Source organism: Dromiciops gliroides, chromosome 2 (assembly GCF_019393635.1).
Source record: "Dromiciops gliroides isolate mDroGli1 chromosome 2, mDroGli1.pri, whole genome shotgun sequence".
NCBI lineage: Eukaryota > Metazoa > Chordata > Mammalia > Microbiotheria > Microbiotheriidae > Dromiciops > Dromiciops gliroides.
This window is the reverse complement of record NC_057862.1, coordinates 29,437,661-29,458,920: the sequence shown is the minus strand read 5'-3', so window position 1 is coordinate 29,458,920 and position 21,260 is coordinate 29,437,661. Positions and strand designations below refer to the sequence as shown.

The 21,260-nt window shown below is 37.5% G+C and overlaps 1 protein-coding gene across 2 annotated transcripts in view; it reads left to right on the top strand.

Annotated features, from left to right (window-relative positions):
* Positions 1-21,260, top strand: part of CTNNA3 (catenin alpha 3) — a 2,043,451-nt gene that overhangs the window by 1,035,942 nt on the left and 986,249 nt on the right. For both annotated transcript variants that reach the window (XM_043982624.1, XM_043982622.1), the window contains exon 9: positions 13,384-13,536. In XM_043982624.1, the coding sequence (XP_043838559.1) occupies positions 13,384-13,536 (153 nt within the window). The remainder of the gene's footprint in view (positions 1-13,383; positions 13,537-21,260) is intronic.

Genomic DNA, 21,260 nt, shown 5'->3' with positions numbered 1-21,260 from the left:
AAAGGAATCTGAGTTTGCAAAATGATTCTGATAAGCAATTAAGAGAAAGAAGCAAGCCCCAACATCTTACTTTCCATACCTTCACTAATCCTGCTAGTCTCTCCTCACTTTGTTCTGGGTACACTCCTCCATACCCCATTTCATGCTTTCTTTTATCCAGTAAGAATTTTTTAAAAATCTGGAGGTTTGGGGCAGGTAGGTGGCACAGTAGATAGAGCACTGGCCCTGGAGTCAGGAGAACCTGAGTTCAAATCGAGCCTCAGACACTTAACACTTACTAGCTGTGTGACCCCGGTCAAGTCACTTAACCCCAATTGCCTCACCAAAAAAAAAAAAATCTGGAGGTCTGAGTGAACAATAAGTTCAATATAAGTCAACATCATCACATTGGCCTCCCCAAACTGTTGCTATTTTAGGAGGCACTAATATGAATATGGTCCAGAATGAAGACATGTATATATATATATGAATATGGTCCAGAATGAAGGCATATATATATATACACACACACACACACACACACACACACACACACACACACACACAAAATATTGATCAGACCACACCTGGAGCCTTGTGCTTAGGTCAGGTTGTTACATATTATAGAGGGAATTGACTAGGGTTGTGCTAGAGCCAGCATTCAAGAGCTGATTGTTAAATTTTCATTGTGAACATTTCCAGCTCAGAAATGCCCAGTCACTATAAATCAGGCTTTGACTGATTGTTTTGTTTTTTATTGTCTAGAGTTAAGATAATGTCAGAAATGCAGATTTAGCTTAAAAATGCCTGTGTATTTTTTTTTTCTGGGAGAGTCAGATTGTTATGCATTTAGCGGCTCACTGCTGTATTGCTCTACAAACACTGAGCTCAACAGGAGTGCAGTGGAAGGTTCAGAGGCTGAGAGAGTGAAGTCATCATGGCACTGGAAGCCTGCTGACTGTATGAAGATGATGGCAATGACAACAATAATAACAACAACAACCTTCCATTTGCGTAGAGTTTAGAGAGTACAAAGCTAAACCTGACAACACCCCTGGAAATGACAAGCTTGGTGGGGGGAGGGCATTTAGAGGAAGACAGTCATGACTATAGGCCACTTGAGAATTAGTTGTAGGAACTGAGGTGTTTAACTTGATGATGAAAAGATTTGGTCTGGTGGGCGTCATTTCTGCCTTTAAAGATTTGAATGGCTGTCATGGGCAAGGAGGATTAGCTTTTTTCTGCTTGGCTCTAGGGAACTAAGAAAGGATCAATGGAAAGACATCTATCTAAGAGAGACAAAATTCAAGTTGATATGAGGAAACAAAAAAAGCTTCCCCAAACCAACCCCCAAATGACTTTCTAACAAGTACAGCTGTTCACAGGTAGAATGGGCTATTTTGAAAGGCAGATAAGTTTCTTTTACTAGAGATCTTCAAGCAAAGGCTGAAGGACTGCTTCTTGGGAATTTTATGAAGTGTGGTCCATATAAGGTGAAGGTTGGACTAAATGACCTCTGAGATTCCTTCTAAATTCTAAAATTCTGTAACTTCTCACATATGATTCAACAGCTGCCTTCTCCCAATCTCTATCTTCCTTATGTGAGTATTAGTTCAAGTAACTTCCATTCCTTTTGGTTGATTTCTGCAGGCCTGATGTGATGGGATCATCCCATGGGAGTCTCCTTCTGAATGCTCCCCTCCATGCCCCATCCTCTCTAGACGATTGGCTATAAAAATGTGATTTAACATAGCAATATGAGTCATCTCAACCCCTATAACCCTTGGCTAACTCAAACTGTTTCTCAGAATCATCTTCTGAATCCTTATTCATTTCTCATGAGAAGAAAATGCTACCCCTCCTTTCCATGATAATTGTATCTGTTCTTTTACTTTAGTACAGTTAGTATCATTTCTTTGGGGGAGAGAATAACAAACTCAACTCCCTCACTGACTTCCCAGGCTTGCTGGCAAAAAGTGCTTGGCATACCTTGAAGTGATGTAGACATTTCCATTATTACATCCACAACCCTTTCATGCTTCCTTCCTGTGCCTCATAGGAGTCTTCCTTCGCTAACTTTATCCCCAAAAAATTCATTATTTTTGATTCAAAGGACTAGAGTGGATCATGAGTTTTCTGAGGGAGATTGCTGAGAATAATTCTATGAGGAAAAATAAAGGAAAAGGACATTAATTGTGGAATCTGAAGGTTTGGGCTCAAATGCATCCTTTTTATTACTGTTTAGGTGACCAATGTCAAATCTCATTTTTTCCGTGTATAAAAGAGGCATTTGGACTAGGTACCTTCTGTATTCACTTTGAGCCCTACACTTTGAGGCCTGTTCTCTGTGTCACAATCACTTTTCCGGGTGATTGGCTTTAGATATTAGGGGATAGAGCTTGGTTTTTGGAGTCAGACCCATTTGAACACTCAAACATTTTAAAATACAAATTTATTGGTCTTTTGTTTAAAATCACTCTCATTTCCCATGGCATCCACCTTTAACCTAGAGAATCATTCCTTGAAATAAAGAATAAGAAATAGTTAAATTAGCTCAGTAAAACTAACCAAAAGTCATACTTTATTTCCATTAATACCATATGTTCCCTTCCACAAATAAATGAAGGGAAGTGCTCACTCATATGTCGTCTTTGGGGCCAAGTTTGATCATTATAATTTCAGTTTTAATCATTTTATTTTGATGCTCTATTTACATTATGTAGTTATTGTATAGATTGTTTTCTTGATTCTACTTACTTCATTTTACATCAATTCATACAGATCTCATCCCTCTTGGCCTGCCATATATTTATTATATCATTTCATTACATTGGTAAATTATAGTTTGATTAGCCATTCGTTATTTTATTGGCATCAACATTGTTTCCTAGCTCTTTGTTATGACAAGAAATGCTTACATAAATATTTTGGTACACAAGGGGGTTCTTTTTTGTCATTCGCCTCCTTGGGATATAGTATACCTGAAAGTGAGATCTCTGTATCTAAGAATAAGGAAATTTTAATCACCTTTTTAGCATAATGGTTCAACCAGTTCCCAACTCCATCCACAGTACATTTGTGTATTCATCATGTAGGCTCTTCCCATTTTTTGTCATCTTTGCCAATTGTATGAAAATTGTATGATTATATTGATTCTTCTATTATGTTTGTTTCAGAACATTCTTTTATGCTATATGAATGATTCTTCTGAAAATTTTTCAGTCATGTCTTTTGACCACATCTATTGGAAAATGAGTGAATGAAAAAATATTTCTTAAGGACTTTGTGTAAAACATTGTCCTAAGCATTGGAGACACTAAAGAAAGGTAACCCCTATGCTGAAGGATTTCATATTCTAATAGGAGACAGCTACATATAGAAAATAGTTCAGCCAGATGGAGGGGCCAAGAGTTCCTTAGCATGCAGCAGTAAATCAGATGGAAAAGTATCTTATTCAGTGGCATTTCCACTGGCAAAACAGTATTTTTTCTAATATTTAACAATTTGGAAGTGTATAGGACATTTGTTACCAAAAGGTATTTATTTATCCAACTCACTTATCAAATGCCTATGTGCCAAGGATATACTAGGCCTTGGTGGTACAAAGACAAAAAAATGAAACAATCCTTGTCCTTCATGAACTTATATTCTATTGAAGGAAATACCACACATATACACATAGACATACTTATATGTACATATAAATATGTATGCATCTTCCTGTGTTTATATGCACATACAACTAACATACAAAATAAATACAATGTTATTTTGGGAAATAGGACACTGGCTCAAGGTGGGGTGAAGATATCAGGAAAGATTTCATGTAAAAAGTGGAACATGACCTAAGTACCAAAGGGAACAATGATTCTCAGAGGCACAAATGAGGAAGGAGAAAATTCTTGGAAGGGATTCAGCCATTTCAGTGATAAGTAGATGGGAGTTGGAGTGTCATATGTGAGAAACAGTGAGAAGGTCAGCCTGACCTGAAAACTATGGGAAAGAAAGTAATGAATGAAATGTCTGCAGATGTGGTTGGGGTCAGATTATGAAGGGCTTTGAAGACTAAATAGAAGGAGTTCTGTTTGATATTAGAGGTGATATGCCCCATGGGTGGTAATTAAGGATGGGAATCATACGGTCAGACTAGTACTTAAGAAAAAACATTTTGTTATATGGGTACAGAGTGACTAAAAGAGATGAAAGACAAACAAAGAAACAATTTAGCAGTGAATGGTATATAATATTACTGAGGCTAAGGGCCTGATGTTGAGTGTTGAATGTACAAGCAGTGAGGACGGATTAGTTGAGAAAGGTATTTGTGAACTTCAAGTCTCTATGATTTGTCATCTAATTTGGATAAGTTATGGGACAGCTAGTTGGCACAATGGATAGAGCACTGGCCCTACAGTCAAGAGGACTTGAGTTCAAATATCACCTTAGACACTTACTAGCTGTGTGACCCTGAGCAAGTCACTTAACCCCAATTGACTTAAACATCCAGGGTGATTGCCAGTCATCCTGATATATATCTTGCCACTGCACCCAGATGGCTCTGGAGGAAAGAGTGAGGGTGCTGACCTTTCCCAGCTCTCCCTCACTTAAATCCAATTCAGTATAAGTTGTGACATCACCCTGATGTCATGGTCCTCTTTGAGAAAAAAGGACAAACGACAACAAACAATTGGATAAGTGGACTGAGGGAGAGTGAGACCAATGTGTTTGAATTCTATCTTTGTTATGGTGCCCAAGCCCCTTCACCTTTTTTCAGTTTCAGTTTCCAAAAAGTGTAATAAGGGAGTCTTAATGTTGGAACTACCATCCAAAATTCTTGTGATAACTGTACTTCTTTTTTTTTTTTCTTTTCTTTTTTTTTAGTGAGGCAATTGGGGTTAAGTGACTTGCCTAGGGTCACATAGCTAGTAAGTGTTAAGTGTCTGAGGCCGGATTTGAACTCAGGTACTCCTGACTCCAGGGCCAGTGCTCTATCCACTGTGCCACCTAGCTGCCCTGATAACTGTACTTCTTAATGATAAAATACCCCCAAAATGTAAGGCTTTCCTATTGTGGTCTTAGCTGCTTCTACTTCCCTGACTCAGCTTTCTGCTTATTTCTTCCATACTCCACCCCTAAAGAGATGCAGTCTGATATTCTTCTGAGATGATTTTTAAAAGCCTTCATGTCATTTGGAATATACACAAACACCACGTATATGAGTATATGTATACACACATATGTATACACATATATAAGCTATGAAACTATGCATATATATATATTCCTGCATACTTATAATATATGTGAATTTATACATATGTGTATTATAAATATATACATGTATCTATACATACACATTTGGATAAATATGTGTATACAGAAACATATATCTATGCACATACATATTTTGCGTATGTGTGTGTTTCTGCCCCACTACCTTGTAATGTGGAAAAATAATTTCACTGAAAAGAGTAAAAAGATTTTCTCAGAAAAATTCAAGAACTCCATGGTCTCATATCTGTTAGAAGTGCAGAGTACAAATGTGGGTAAAGACAAATGGCAAATACAACAGGATTTTGGTTAGAAGCCAAGATTAATGCTCTAGCTGCTCACTATCCATACTTCCTTGTTATCCTTGAGTGAAGAATTCACAATGGTCTTGGAATTAGGGATTAGAAGCTACTTAGTTGCCATCTTTACCATCAGATATTTGTTTTTTGTTTGTTTGTTTGTTTGTTTGTTTTTGCAGGGCAATGAGGGTTAAATGACTTGCCCAGGGTTACACAGCTAGTAAGTGTCAAGTGTCTGAGGCCAGATTTGAACTCAGGTCCTCCTGAATCCGGGGCTGGTGCTTTATCCACTGTGCCACCTAGCTGCTCCCTATGATCAGATATTTGTGAGAAATAACATGAAACAGAAGAAAGGACACTGAGGGTAGAATCAGCTTTGTTGTTGTTCAGTCGCATCTGACTTTTGTGACCTGATTTTTTTGTTTGTTTATTTTGTTTTCTGATTTTTTTTAGCAAAGTTACTGGAGTGTTTTGCCATTTCTTTTTTCAGCTCATTTTACAGTTGAGGAAACTGAGGCAAGCAGGGGTAAAGGACTTGCTGAGGGTCACCTAGCCAGTAAGTGTCTGAGGCTGGATTTGAACTCAGCAAGAAGAGTCTTCTTGACTCTAGGCTTGGCGCTCTATTTATTGAGCCACCGAGCTACCCAGGAGTCAGTCAAATATCAACTCAGATATTTCATAGCTTTATGGTTGAGTATGAGTTTTGGAGTCAAAAGACTTGGATTAAAATCTCTCCTCTGTTGGAACCTTGGACAGTTCACTAAGTCTTTTTCCACTTTCACTTCTTCAGTGTTAATTGGAGAGTGTTGGACTAGATGGTCCCCAAGTTCCTTTATACTTTTATTTCCATTTTTCTATGACCTTGGAGAAGATTTGTCACCTCTCACTCTCAGTTTCCAGATCTGTGGAATGGAAATAATACTGCTCACATCATAATGTGAATGGAATGGAAGAATTACTGGGCTTGAAGTCAGAAGGAACCGAACTTTAATTACTGCCTCCCAAACGGACAGATTGTATAAACATATACAAGTGATTTTGTTTCTCTGAGCCTCAGTTTCCTTATCTATAAAATAAGGTTATTGCCAATTGCACAATTGGTATTATAGTCTGATGAGAGGCCCATAAAGCTCAATAGACTATCAAAATGGTTCATGATAGAAAAAATGGGGGGAGAACTCTGATCTTTTGGGAGGGGGGTAGGGAATAAGGGTTAAGTGACTTGTCAAGGGTCACACAGGTAGTAAGTGTCAAGTGTCTGAGGCTAGAGAACCCCTGATATTTTTATTATTTTTTTTGAGAGGGCAGTGAAGGTTATGTGTCTTGCCCAGGGTCAGAGAACCCCTGAGCTTAAGAAAAGTGGCAAAGGCAAATGCTCACCTGGTGGTGCTGATTTGCTCTCTTGGTTCCATGGCACCATTTCTCTAATCTGACCCTTCCTGACTACACTGCCCCTAAAATAGAATGAAATCTATCACTAGATCATGGAAATAAAAATGAGATTGATTGGGATGATTTGAATATCATTTAGGAATTCCCCATTTAGAGAAATTCTTCTTGATTTAGAGGAGGTGATGGCATACTCCAAACCTACAATGGCAGAACAAAGAACATATATGGTAACTCAAGTTAAGTGGCTCCATGATGCTGGGTATTGTAATTATGTTGCCAAGAGCAGCCCCTTTCAAAACAGAAGTAAGAGTTTGTTGTAGGTGGTCTAATTCTGTTTCTAATCCTTTGTCATCTTTCTATTGTCTGCTAAGCAACACATGGGATGTGGAAATGGTTTCTAGATTTGCTTCATAATAAACCATTGTCAGGGATTTGAGTTAAAAGCTTCTTTGGAAATTAATGTTGTTTTATCTGTTTCTCTGGGCTTACTCACTGTTTAGATACCCAGCGTCTTGTCTTCTGACTCTAAAGATTTCCCCAGAAGGGTTAAGTGAAAGTCAGGGAAGATGAAGTTAGGGAATGAAAGGGATAAGGGAAAGTCAAGCAGGGAAGGACTATAGCGGGGTGGGGTGGGGATGGAAAGAGGAGATGGCCAAAAATGGAAAGAGGAGATGGCCACTGTATTAATGAGGCCAAATGACCAGGGCCTTTGCCCAGAATGCCTGAAAGTGCTGACAGCATTTAGATTTTGAACTCAGCATCTAATGAACAAAAAGTATTTGTTAAAATAAGAAAATACCTCTATGATTTCCTCTCCTTTGTGACTGCACCCTAGACAAGCCTCCCCAGGCCCTCAATCCCTACCCCTCCCCACACACACTGTGGTTGCCCATCAAGTACCAGCTATCCCATAATCTTTCATTGCATTTCTTATTTTTTCTTCTCATTTTATTGATGACTTTTGTTTTTGTGTCACATACATTTCAAGACATACCCCTTCCTTAATCTCCAATAAACCTTCTCTTGCAATAAATTTTAAAAATGAAATCACTGTAATCACTGAGCACATTGATTGTATCTGACAGTCCAAACACATACACATACATACACACATGGTGTGCATATATAGCAAATATGTTATATTGTGTATGCATACAAATATATCACACACATATACATAAATGTATAATATAGTATACATATCCACATACATATACATATACATATACATGTATGTATGTAAGATTCTATAGCCATAGACCCACATCTCTCCAGTGAAACAAGGAAGTATATGTTTCTTCAAAATTCGACTCAGATATCACTGTATCTGGCAAGCATTCCTTGACGCACTAGCATTAGCTGTCTTTCCTCTGAGGTATGCAGATAGTCATTTTATACTATGACTGCTTTTCATTTTAGCTCTCTGAGACTGTCTCTTGTAGCCCTACCAGGCTTCAAGCTTTTTGAGGGAAATGATCACATCTTAGCTAAACTCTATCTCCCACTTTGTACATTTCTCTATACACAGCAGGTATGCAAAGTAAATGTTTATGTAAAAGAAACATGATACAGATTCTGTGTGCCTCAGTTTCCTTATCCATAAATATAGTACAATTTAACTAGAAAGGGTTATTGTGAACAAAGCACTTTTCAAACTTTAAAGTACTCTATAAATCACTTCTCCCTCCTCCTCCTTGTTCTCCTTCTCCTCCCCTCCTCCTTCACTTTCTTTGCATCCTCCTTCTTTTTTCATTTACCCTTTAACTTTTCCTCTTTCTGCTTTCTCCCTTCCTCTTACTAATTATTTCATCTTTATTCTCTTTTGACTCATATATATATATATAATTGTAATTTATATAACATATATATATAGTATATAAATTACAATTTTTATACTTTTTTGCAGGGCAATGTGGGTTAAGTGACTTGCCCAGGGTCACATAGCTAGTAAGTGTCAAATGTCTTTGGCCAGATTTGAATTCAGGTCCTTCTGAATCCAGGATCAGTGCCTCATCTACCACACCACCTAGCTGTCCCCCCTACATTTTCCTTTTTCTTTTCTTTTCTTTTCTTTTTTTTTTTTTTTGGTGAGGCAATTGGGGTTAAGTGACTTGCCCAGGGTCACACAGCTAGTAAGTGTTAAGTGTCTGAGGCTGGATTTGAACTCAGGTACTCCTGAATCCAGGGCTGGTGCTTTATCCACTGTACCATCTAGCTGCCCCTTGCAGTTTTCTTTTACAATGCTAAACTTCTTACTGACACAAAAACTTATCTTTATTAATAATTTTCCCCTGATGAAGTTATATGTGTGCAGATCATGTAACTAAAATTATGGGTGGTCCCAATGTTAATGGAAACTGATTGGGCAAAATTAGGCTGGGATGCAAGAAGTTACATACTAGGTGTTATTTAGGATATTCATGAGTAGAAAAGGAGATGGGTTGGTCACATAGGAAGAAACAAAGTAGTATCTGAATCATCTAAGTGTCTGTTGTTCAGTCATTTAATCATATCTGACTCTTTATGACCCCATGGACCATACTGTCCATGGCATTTTCTTGGCACAGATACTGGAGTAGTTTGGCATTTCCTTCTCCTGTGTTCTAAGGCAAAGAGAGGTTAATTGGCTCACATTGGAGTCATATATCTAATGTGTCTAATGGTAGATATGATCTCAGGTCTTCCTGGCTTCAGGCACAGTGCTCTAACCACTGAGTCACCTAGCTACCCCCTTACTGTCCATGTTTGTAAGAATGGGACATTAAGAAGCCTTGAGAAAGCATCCATACATTGAGTAGATCCACTATGGGGGGATTACTAGAGAGATGCGGTAGATGAGAAGGAATGGAGAATTTTGATTTTTCCCTTTTTGAGGGAGAAACCAGATCAGTGAAATATGAATCTATTGAACAATTATCAGAATGTAACCTAAGTGGAGTCAAGGGCTGTCTCATTTTTGTCTTTGTAATGGAAAAAGTAATAAATATTTATATAGTACCTACTATGTACCAGACACTATGCTAAGCATTTTACAAATATTACCTCATTTGATCCTCACAATAATCCTGCAAGAGAGTTTACTGTTATCATCCTGGGAAAGCAAGGCAAACAAAAGTTAAGTCATTTGCCCAGGGTCCTGCAAGCTAGGAAGTGTCTGAAGTTGAATTTGAATTTGGGTCTTCTTGATTCTGGACCCATTGTTCTATCCACTGAACCACCAGCTGCTTCGGTACCCAGCATAGTCTCTGGCACAAAATAGACGCCAAAATGGGTTTTAGATTGAACTCTAGGTTCAATTTCTTCCTTTGAAAAATTGGGAAATTGGAGTAGATGGTCTCTGAGGTCCCTTCCATTTCTAGATCTAATGAAATGTTATTTGGAAAGTCTGATAGGCAAAGACTTCCTTTACTCTGAGACCTGAGGACATGTCATTCATTTTCATGTTCTCAGCAATTTGGAATTATGCCCAAAGGGCTATAAAACTTGTAGACCTTTTGATCTAGCAATACCATTGATAGGTTTATACCCCCAAGACATCCCCAAAAAGACCCATTTGTACAAAAATGTTTGCAGCAGCTCTTTTTTGTGGTGGCTAAGAATTGGAAATCAAAGGAATGTCCATCCATTGGGGAATGGGTGAACATGCTGTGGTAAATGATGGCAATGGGAAATTATTGTGCTATATGACAAGCAGAATGATTTCAAAAAAGCCTGGAAAGACTTATATGAACTGATGTATAGTGAAGTGAGCAGAACCAGGGGAACATTGTGCACAGTGATATTGTACAATGAACAACTATGAATGACTTAACTAATCTCAGCAATACAATGATCCAATACAATCCCAAAGGACTAATGATAAAGCATAGTATCTACCTCCAAAGAAAGAATAGCTATTGATTGAACACAGACCAAAACATGCTATTTTTTTAAACTTTCTTTCATTTTAAAAATTCGTTTTCTTATACGAAATGACTAATATGGTAATGTTGTACATAATTGTATATGTATAACCTATATCTGATTGCTTATGGCCTCATGGAGGGGGGAGGGGAAGGAGCGATAGAATTTAGAACTCAAAACTTTAAATAAAATTTTATTATTTAAAAAATAAAAAAAAAAATAAAATTTATGTTCTCAGAATATGAGTTTGCCTTGTTTTAAAACATTATATGTGTGTGCAGACATACATATGCATATATACAATGTCTAAATAAAATGCATAAAATATATTGTAAGTATATTTATTTGTATGTATATAATATCATATATACATATATTTTAATATAAAGAACATTGTACTTTTTTGTTTTGGAAGATGTTTCTTTGTTTTGTAGGCAGAAAATATTAAATTCAATGAGGAAGCTGTATCTAGAGCCTTTTGGGGACTTTTATTTACATTGCTGCTAACAGAGAAACTTGGATACTATCTTCCATGATTTTCTTATGGAGCTCAATGTTGTATGAATAAAGTATATTCATTTTTCTTGGGTGGGTTTAGAACTCAGCAAATATCTGTGGAGCTGGGTAATTGCCTGACTGTCACTTATGAGCTTACATGAAATCTAATTTAAAAGAACTAATTTGTAGCAGAATGTTCGACTTGTTTAATAATTTAAGCTGGGAGTGCAAGAACAATTAATGTAAATGGAGAAAATTGGACATCAGGCTCATTTATTATTCTCCTTGCTCTATTAATCTGTTATCAACTGGCATAATCGGTGATCTCAGTTGGTTTAATTACCATGAAGTCTACAATTTAGCTAATCAAAATTTATTGTCAGCTCCTCCAACAAGGTAGAAAACATTTTGTAATTTTGCAATTATGAAAATACATGATGTAGACACATGTGTACATAAACTGGTAAACATTTTAATGCTGGGTGGGTTTTTTTGTGAAATCAGGATGCTCTAATTTACAATCTGACCTCTAAATTAAACAAATTGAGGGGGGAAATATGGGCCTTTGAAAAGCAGTCTTATGATTGTGGTAAGACTGGATTTACATCCGGGAACACTTGGTATCCTCACAGGAGGTTTTTACTTGCTGTAACTGTCTTTATTCTCATGGCAGGACGACTCCTTGATTTAGAGAGAGGCACTCTAGTACAGCAGAAAGAGTAGAGGCTTCAGGTTCAGGAGCCCTGGATTGTTGACCCAGCCAAAAGATCCACCTTGATGACACTGGATGGTTCATTTCACTTTTCTGAGATCCAGTTTTCTCTTCTATAAATGGGAAGAATGATACTTTGTATATCTATTATCCCAGTTGATTGTAAGGGAAAATGTCCTTTCCTTCAATATAATTTCACCTCTCTCTCTATGCTTTCACTTGGCCATCCCAATCAATGCTCATCGTTTCAATGGTCACCTTTATGGTGATGGTTCTCCCATTTCCTTTCCCATAGCTAACCTCTTCCTCCTCACATCTCAAACCAAATGCTCTATCAACCAAGTATCTGTTTGCCCCAAACCCTCCCCTCTTTTGAGCTTCCCTATCACTATCAAAGATATCACCATCCTCTGAGTCACACTTAGCTGCCATCTTGATAACTCACTCTGTCCCCTGACATCCAAGCTATTGCTAGGACCAGTTGATACCACATTTGCAACATCTTTTGTTTTTTTGTTTTTTGGTGAGGCAATTGGGGTTAAGTGACTTGCCCAGGGTCACACAGATAGTAAGTGTTAAGTGTCTGAGGCCTGATTTGAACTTATGTACTCCTGACTCCAGGGCTGGTGCTCTATTCACTGCGCCACCTAGCTGCCTTGTTGCAACATCTTTTGAACAAGTTCCTTTTTCTCCTCTGACATTGCCAGAACTCTTAGGTATGCTGTAATCATCTCACATCTGAACTGTTAGTTGTTCTACCTTCCTTTTCTTTTACCCGTCTGGGTTTATTGTTTACTCAGCTGTCAAATTATTCTTCCAAAAGTGCACATCTGACCATGTCACCTATCCAATAAACTCAGTGTTTTCCTATAACCTCTAGGATCAAACATACAATTTTCTAGGCACTTTGGTAATTGATGGGGGAAATGAAGGGGAAAAAAAACTTCTAGCCTTTAAGGAGCTTATAGTCATTCTGGGAGGATGAATTGTATGTATAACTATACATATCCCACATATATCTATGCACACATACACATACCATTATTACAAGTTATTGACTTTTTTGGTGAAGAATGCCCTTAGTCACTTGAGGAGATCAGGAAATCCTGACTGTAGAATTTAATAATCTGAATTTTGAATGAAATCAGGGATTTTAAGAGAGAGAAATAAGGAGAGAATGCACTCCTAGGGAGACCTACCAATGCCAAAGGCTGGAGATGGGAGCTGTCCAGGGTAGTTCCTAGTCCTACATCCTGTGACTCCTTTAATTTGACATAACTTGGAGTACAAACAAATGACTAACCAAAATGGTGTTTTCCCCTTTTGTTACAGCTCCGTAAGGCCATTATTGACCATGTGTCAGACTCTTTCTTGGACACAACAGTCCCACTTCTGGTTCTCATTGAAGCAGCCAAGAATGGAAGGGAAAAGGAAATGAAAGAATATGCTGCTATATTTCGTGAGCATACCAACCGGCTTGTGGAGGTAAATTTCTGAATTCTGCTTTGAGATAGAATCTGGAATGTGAGCAGCTGTTTTGTTTCATTGCAAGATCTCCTTGAAGTGTCATTGACAAATAAGGTGATAACAAATGAAGACATCTTTTTGGATACCTTAAAAAGTTTGGAATATTCTTCAGTAATTTACCTGATTTCCTTAGAGAGCATCTGATCTAACTCTCATGTTTTCAAGATAAAGAAATTGAATTTAACCAACTTGTTCAAGGTCACACAATTAATAAGAAGTAACAAGACTAGGATTTAGGATTATAGACTCCCTTTTCTCTGATTTTCCTTAGAAAATTTTTGTACAATATATAAATACACTGTACATATATAAAGGGTAAAGAGGTAGAATTATAAATGCTTTCATATTAAAAATTTCCCATGGAAGGGAAGAACATTTGCAATTGAAAAAATGATGTGGTAAAGGGTTTTGTAGAGCAGAAGTAAGAGTTTCACTGGTTATAAAAGAAAATTCTCTTCATTTGAGGCAAGGTCCATAACTTCCCTAGTTCATTTTACTTTTCTGGAGAGGTAGGGTGATAAGATGGGGGAAAAAAAATCACTCTGGACTTTGAGCCAGAACATTTGTGTTCAGTATTATCTTTATCATCTCCTAGATTTGTGACCCTGAACATGTAATTTCCCTTGTCTGGGGCTTGGTCCCCTCAGCTGAAAAAAAAAATGGAAGTATTAGAGTAGATATCCAGCTAACAAACTTTTCTATTCAGGGTAACCCAATATAATATCAAAAAATGTCCTGGGCTTCACATATGATCATGTTGCAGAAACACATCTTAGATTGGAAGAAATGTCAATGGCTATCTAATCAACATGCAACTCCAAGAACATTTCTTCTAGAACAGCCTTAGTTTGAAAACTTCCCATGAAGGGGAGGGAGCCCACTATATCTGGAAGGAGTTCATTCCATTTTTCAATGAGTCTAGTGGTTAGGAAGAGTTTTTTTTATTGGAAATGGGTCTAAATTTGTCTCTGCAACTTGAGTAATCATATTAATAGCATCTGTTGTTGCAAAAAATGCATAATGACCAAAGGCTCTTATGAATTCAATGACATTTCCCATGAATTTCTATTTTGTTAATCATGATAGCAGCTACCTACATCTGAAAGAGAGTAGGACATTTATACAAAAGAATTATTATTATTGCCTGCAGAAAGGATGTTGTCTTATTTATATATTCCCAGACGCAACATAATAACTCCAGGTCCCTCCACACACTCACAGATCCCTGGCCCACAGGTAGGTGATCCACTTAGATGTTCTCAATGCCCCCTTCCAGCTGAAAATTTTCTGTGACTTTATTATAATCTGTGAATAATTGAAAAGAACAAAAATACCAACATTAGTATTTTTGAAAAAAAATCCCTTTATTCTTTATAACCCTAGAAGAAAAAATAACATTCATTAACTTAAGAAATATAAATATAGGAGAGAACAGATATGGTTGAAACAGAGACCTGTAACACTCATCTTTGATGTCTTGGGAAAGAAAATGAAAAAGAAATTGCAGATAGGGTGTCGATCTCCTCCTGGAAATGCTGTGTTTAAAAGGAGTTGTCTAACCAAAGCCATCTAGAAAATCATCACTAATTTAATCCAAACATCAGGGAAAGATGTGTCCATAACAGAATTTGAGGGAGTAGAAGTTGTCTTGGTTTGTTTTTTCAGAGAACAGTGCCAGTGCCCTTTATTTAAAAAAAAAAAAAGTCACCTCTTACTCAAACCTCCATCCCCTGCCCCCACATATAGAACTTCCTAGACCAGTAATTTAAAATAGTGCTATAGAAACCCATAGATTGGAAACAACTTCCAGGGCTAGGGATGGAAAGTCTGCTATTTTGAACACTTCCTTTACAAAGACAATTGTGAAAATCAGCAGATTTCTTTGTTTTTGTTTTTGTTTTTTTGCAGGGCAATGAGGGTTAAGTGACTTGCCCAGGGTCATACAGCTCGTTAAGTATTAAGTGTCTGAGGCTGGATTTGAACTCAGGGAGTCCTGAATCCAGGGCCAGTGCTTTATCCACTGCGCCACCTAGCTGCCCTGTAAGCAGATTTCTTAATGTAAGGTTCAGACAAAAATTAAAATGGCAAGTTGTGTGAGGATTTTTTAGTACATTATGACCACACAGCATCACAGGATTATAGGATCATTGTTTGGGCATTTCAGGGAGTCTTAGACATCAGCTTGTTCAGCCACTTTCATTTTAACATCAGGGAAACTCAGTACCAAAAAAAAATTAAGTGAATTGCTCATTACTTGGCTAGTGTCTGAGAGGAGAATGTGAACCCAGTCTTCTTGACTTCACACACTCTATCTGTTGCACCATACTCCTTTTTTGTTTTGTTTTGTTTTGGTGAGGCAATTGGGGTTAAGTGACTTGCTCAGGGTCACACAGCTAAGTGTCAAGTGTCTGAGGCTGGATTTAAACTCAGGTCCTCCTGACTCCAGGGCCGGTGCTCTATCCACTGTGCCACCTAGCTGCCCCACACCATACTCTTTAAAAGAAATTTGTTGTGGTTTAATCATTTCAGTAGCATCTGACTCTTTGTGGGCCCATTTGGGATTTTCTTGGTAAAGACCAGTATTTGAGTGATTTGTCATTTCCTTCTCCCGCTCATTTTACAGGTGAGGAAACTGAGGTAAATAAAGTGAAGTGACTTGCCCAGAGTCACACAACTAGTACATGTCTGAGGACAGATTTGAACTCAGGAACAGTTGTCTTCCTCACCTCAGGCCTGGTACTCCATCTACCATGCTACCTAGCTGCCCCTCTTTAAAAGAAAAGACAAAGGTTATTATGGAAATCTTCCAATGATGATTAGGTTTGTATTTAACTTGTACTAATGGATGAAGTACTAATGTAGTTGAATGGAACTCAGGCAAGTGAGTTCTACCTGTGCTTCTCTAAATTCTAATACTTCTGTACTTCCACATCCAGTGGGACCATTGCCTGTTTTTCCTTGCACAGATAATCTATCTTCAAATTTATAAGTTTTTTATTTTGTGGAAACATGTCAATCTTGTGGACTCTAATCTGTTCTCCCTCATTTTTTTTTTTTAGTGAGGCAATTGGGGTTAAGTGACTTGCCCAGGGTCACACAGCTAGTAAGTGTTAAGTGTCTGAGGCCGGATTTGAACTCAGGTCCTCCTGACTCCAGGGCTGGTGCTCTATCCACTGCGCCATCTAGCTGCCCCCTCTCCCTCATTTTTTATGACCCATGCAACTCATTGTCCATGCAGGCCAGCTCGATGCTATCTTTATTTCCACCTTCAATTCAGCTCACACATTTGTTAAGTACCTATTATTCACCAGACATTGTTAGATTCCTAAAATACAAAGGCAAATGTGTCAAGAGTCCCTGTACTCAAATAGCTTGTGTCTGAGAAAAGCATGTATACCAGAAGTTCTCAAACTTGTTTTTGTTCATTTGTCCATAAAACAGTATTATTCTTTCCCTTGAGGAATCGTGGTACAGGAGACTCATATACAAATGACTAATTTCAGAATTCAATTATGGGGAAATTCCTCAAGTGATTGTATGTATAAAGTCCAAGCACCCTGGAGCACATTTAGAGAAAATTGTACAATGTTAGCATGCCCCTACACATCCTTTGAAAACCATCAATGTCCACATCGTTGTTGTTAATGTTGTTTTTCAGTCAGTTATCAGTCATGTCTGACTGTGACCTTTGAGTTTTTCTTGGTAAAGATACTGGAGTGGTTTTCCATTTCCTTTTCCTTTTCACATCCTGTTCATTTTATAGATGAAGAAACTGAGGCAAATAGGGTGAAGTGACTGACCTAGGATCATACAGCTAGTAAATGTCTGAGACCAGATTTAAACTCATGAAGATGAGTCATCTTGACTCTAGTATTCTATACACTGTCATCTTGCTGCCCCTACCTTGTGATGTATTTAATAGGTCATTATAAAGCCTGTACAAACTCAGCAGAAATGTAATTGAAGATTGTGGGGAATACTCATAGTTGGGAAGTCTAGGAAAAGCTTTACATAGAAGATGAAATTTAAGTCCATATATATATATACACACACATATATATATACACACACACATACACACACACACACACACACACACACACATATATATATATACACATATATTTATATCACTTAGGCATCTGTAAAAAGGATAGATAGGAGAAGGGAGAGATGGAAGGCAGCATGACTAATTAACAGGATACTGAAGTATTTCAGGCAAAAAGATTGAATATAGAAGGCAATACTTATACCTAGCATGTGTTTTACTCTTGTTATTTGGATTCCCTGAATTGGTGATACATCCAAGATGTTGATGATACAAGGTAGGCAACTAGGTGAGCATCAATGAATGACCACTAATGAAGATGTGACCTCAGTAGGAGATATTGGATTTTTATATCAGTGAACAACTCAGAATCATTCAAAGGACTCTGCAATTCACCACTAGTAATAATCTAGCCATTTTCCTCTTCATCAGACCTAATCACTGTCCAAGATAAGTATCCTCATAGTTTCACTTAGTAGGATGCCCGTTCAATTGCATACCATCAAAATGTGGGAGAGGTATTATATGCTGAGTTTTTTTTTTTTTTTGATAGTGAGTATACTTAGGCTAATCACTTTTAATGCCCATCAATCTCATTGAGGAGGACTGATAAGTGTTCTAAAGATCAGTGAAACTACCATGCTAGTATGCACATTCTTCTCCATAGTGTCACAGGGGAAAGGTATTGGGGATCTCAATAAAGAATTACACTGTCACACACAGTTCAATTAGAATTAAAGTGGTTTTTATTTTGTGCTGTCACAGGTGAAATGGATGAAAAAATGCTGGTTCTTGGATTTCCTCTGTTAAAGAATTAAAACTCACACATGTCCTGATTAAAGATAAAAGTGAGGTTTTTATTTGGCACAAGGGGACATGACCAGGAGGAATGTCTAGAACTTCAGCCGCCCCAAACCAGAGGGACACCACCTTTATAGAGGGTGGATGGGGTGACCACTTGAAAACTGGACTGTTCCCTTTTGGGGTGAGGTACTGAAAGCCTGGAGGCTTGTCATATTCCTGAGAGTCAAGGGGGATTTTTTTGAAATGATGGTCCTGACCTTTGGGGTTATCTCTGTCTCCTAGCTCCAGTCAGGTAGTAGCCATGCCTAATTGACTTTCCTTCTATGGAATTTAATCTCCCTTTACTTAGGTGTTTCTGTCCTGATATCTAGTGGATCAATCTACACTTTAATAGTCCCTTGATTCCTCGATATGTCTGTCTCATTATCTGACAATCTTTGGTTTTGCTTCTCACAGGAGAAACTTCTGATTTATCCTCCGTTCCATGTCAATAGGATCTCATTCTTTATAAGGAATTTTCCCTCAACTCAAAAATTTTCTCAGGAACTATGACACTTTGCCAGTACCTCATGCCAGACATAGATCTTCTTAATACTAATGAACAGAGGATTACTGACCAAAGTGAGATTTTTTTTTCAAAAGATGATGATGAATGAGTAAATAAATAAAAACAATAAGCTTTTACTTCATGTCAGGCAGAGTGCTAAGTAAAAGGGAGACTTTTTTTTTAAATAAAAGAGAATTCCTCTTCTAAGGAAGGATATAGGGGAACAAAACATGCAAAAAGGGAAAGCTGACCATGAGAGTAGATTTTATTCTGGTAGGTGGAAAAAAGAAAGGGAAAAGCTGTATAGGTGACAGAATGCAGATCATTAAACAGTGGCATGTCTAGGGTCAGACAGTGTATGTATAGTGAGGTGAATGGGTAAAGGTGTAGACACTTATTCTTCCTTCAATAGGGTGATGGCCCTAGGGCAGTAATTCTAAAAATGGGTAGATTAAATTTCATGGGGACTAAATGCACACATTTTGAAACACCTGGGTGTAGAGGTGAATATCTCAGGTACATTGGGGAGGCTAGTGAACCAAGTGTGGAGAAAAGAGGCAGATAGGACAGTAAAATGAAAAGATAGATTGGGTGGACAGTCAGATGATAAAACAGGTCATTGTACATAAAATGTAAGTGGAATATTAAGAAATTGGTTTTATATCAACCCTAACCACCCTAGTGAAGGGTTATAACCATTCAGAGGAATCACTGAATTTTTGGAATCTAGAGCTTAAATCTATTCCATCATGTCAGTTAGAACAACATTTAAAAGTATATTCACCACTAATAGCTTACATCAATCAACAAGCATTTATTTAACACTTTTTAAAATTCATAATAACTAAGAATTCAAGCACATGGACTATACTGTCTTCTCCCCCCCCACCCCCACAAGTTACTAAAAGATACTATAGACATGGAAAATATTCAATAAATATTTTGAATGAACAGATGAAATTGAATGCCAGCCACCTGTCACTATCCTTCAAAATACTTTTTTTTTCTGTGAAACTTTCTTTCTCTCACTTCATTTGAGGAAATATTGAACGAACTCAAGGTGGTTTTATTTTATTTTTTAAATTTTTGCCTAGAGAATAGAAGATTTTTGGAAGGAATATTATCCCTGTGATTGAAAATGTGATATGCTGTCATAGGGTAAAAAAAAAAAAAAAAGATTTAGCCCTCTTATACTGTGCCTCAGAGGCCAGAAGTAGGATCCAGGAATGGGTAATAAGAGAGCATATTTTGGCTCGGAATGAGGGAGAAGCCCTTAACATGTACAGAGGTTCAAAAAGGCATTGGGCTCCCTTTACAGGAAAGGAATTCACCTTTAGTGTAAGAGAGCAAACAGAGGCTAATTGACTATTTGGAGTCCTCTTTAAATCTTGTACTATTGAGCTACTTCTAATTAGCTGTTACCTTATTTGTAAAACTACAGGATTGAATTAGATTATCTCTACCCAATCCATTGAAATTCAACAGACATTTACTAAGTACCTTCTGTATGCCAGATATTGTTACAACCTTTTAAGATGCCAACACTAACATCCAAGATTCCATGTAATCCCTACTTTGCACGCAAAGCTCTGAGCACACTGGTTAAACTCAACCATATACTTAAGCAACTCCCCTCATGATAGCTATAAACATTCCCTACTTAAATAAAACAAATTTTAGATACTAATTCCTGCTTCAAACCTACCTCATAGGGAGGTTGGGAAATTCAGCAGTTCCTTTAATATGCTTTGTGCTCCTCTGAGAACTTCACTAGGGCTTCAAGGTGGCAATAAAACTATTAAGCATAAGAAAGACATTGCATTTAGTTTGTGGTACTGTTTATTTTAATTACTATTATTTAATCTTCGTCTTAAATCAGCTCTTTTGAAAGAGCCCTTCCCATTATTTCAGAATCACGTTGCAATTTGTGTTCAGTACATATCAAATTCAATTGCTGGAATCTCAGGCAAACAATGCAATCTCAGCTGCAGCCCATGAATTTTTTAATAGCAGTTGTCAATGGTAGTATTGGTAATGATGGAAAAAAGAAGATAATGATCAAAATGAAGAAAATGATTGTGCCAATAGGGGAAAAAAAAGAAAAAAAAGATGAATAGTCATAAGGATAAGAAGGTGATGATGATGATGTGAGCCCTCAAAGTTCTCTCTGAATCAAGAAATAGTATAGCTCCCTTAGTAGCCAGTGTAGATTTTCTTGGTGTTTTGACTTACTCATCAAATATTCATCTGTCTTGGAGAACCTTATTTTAGCAAGTTCCAGGG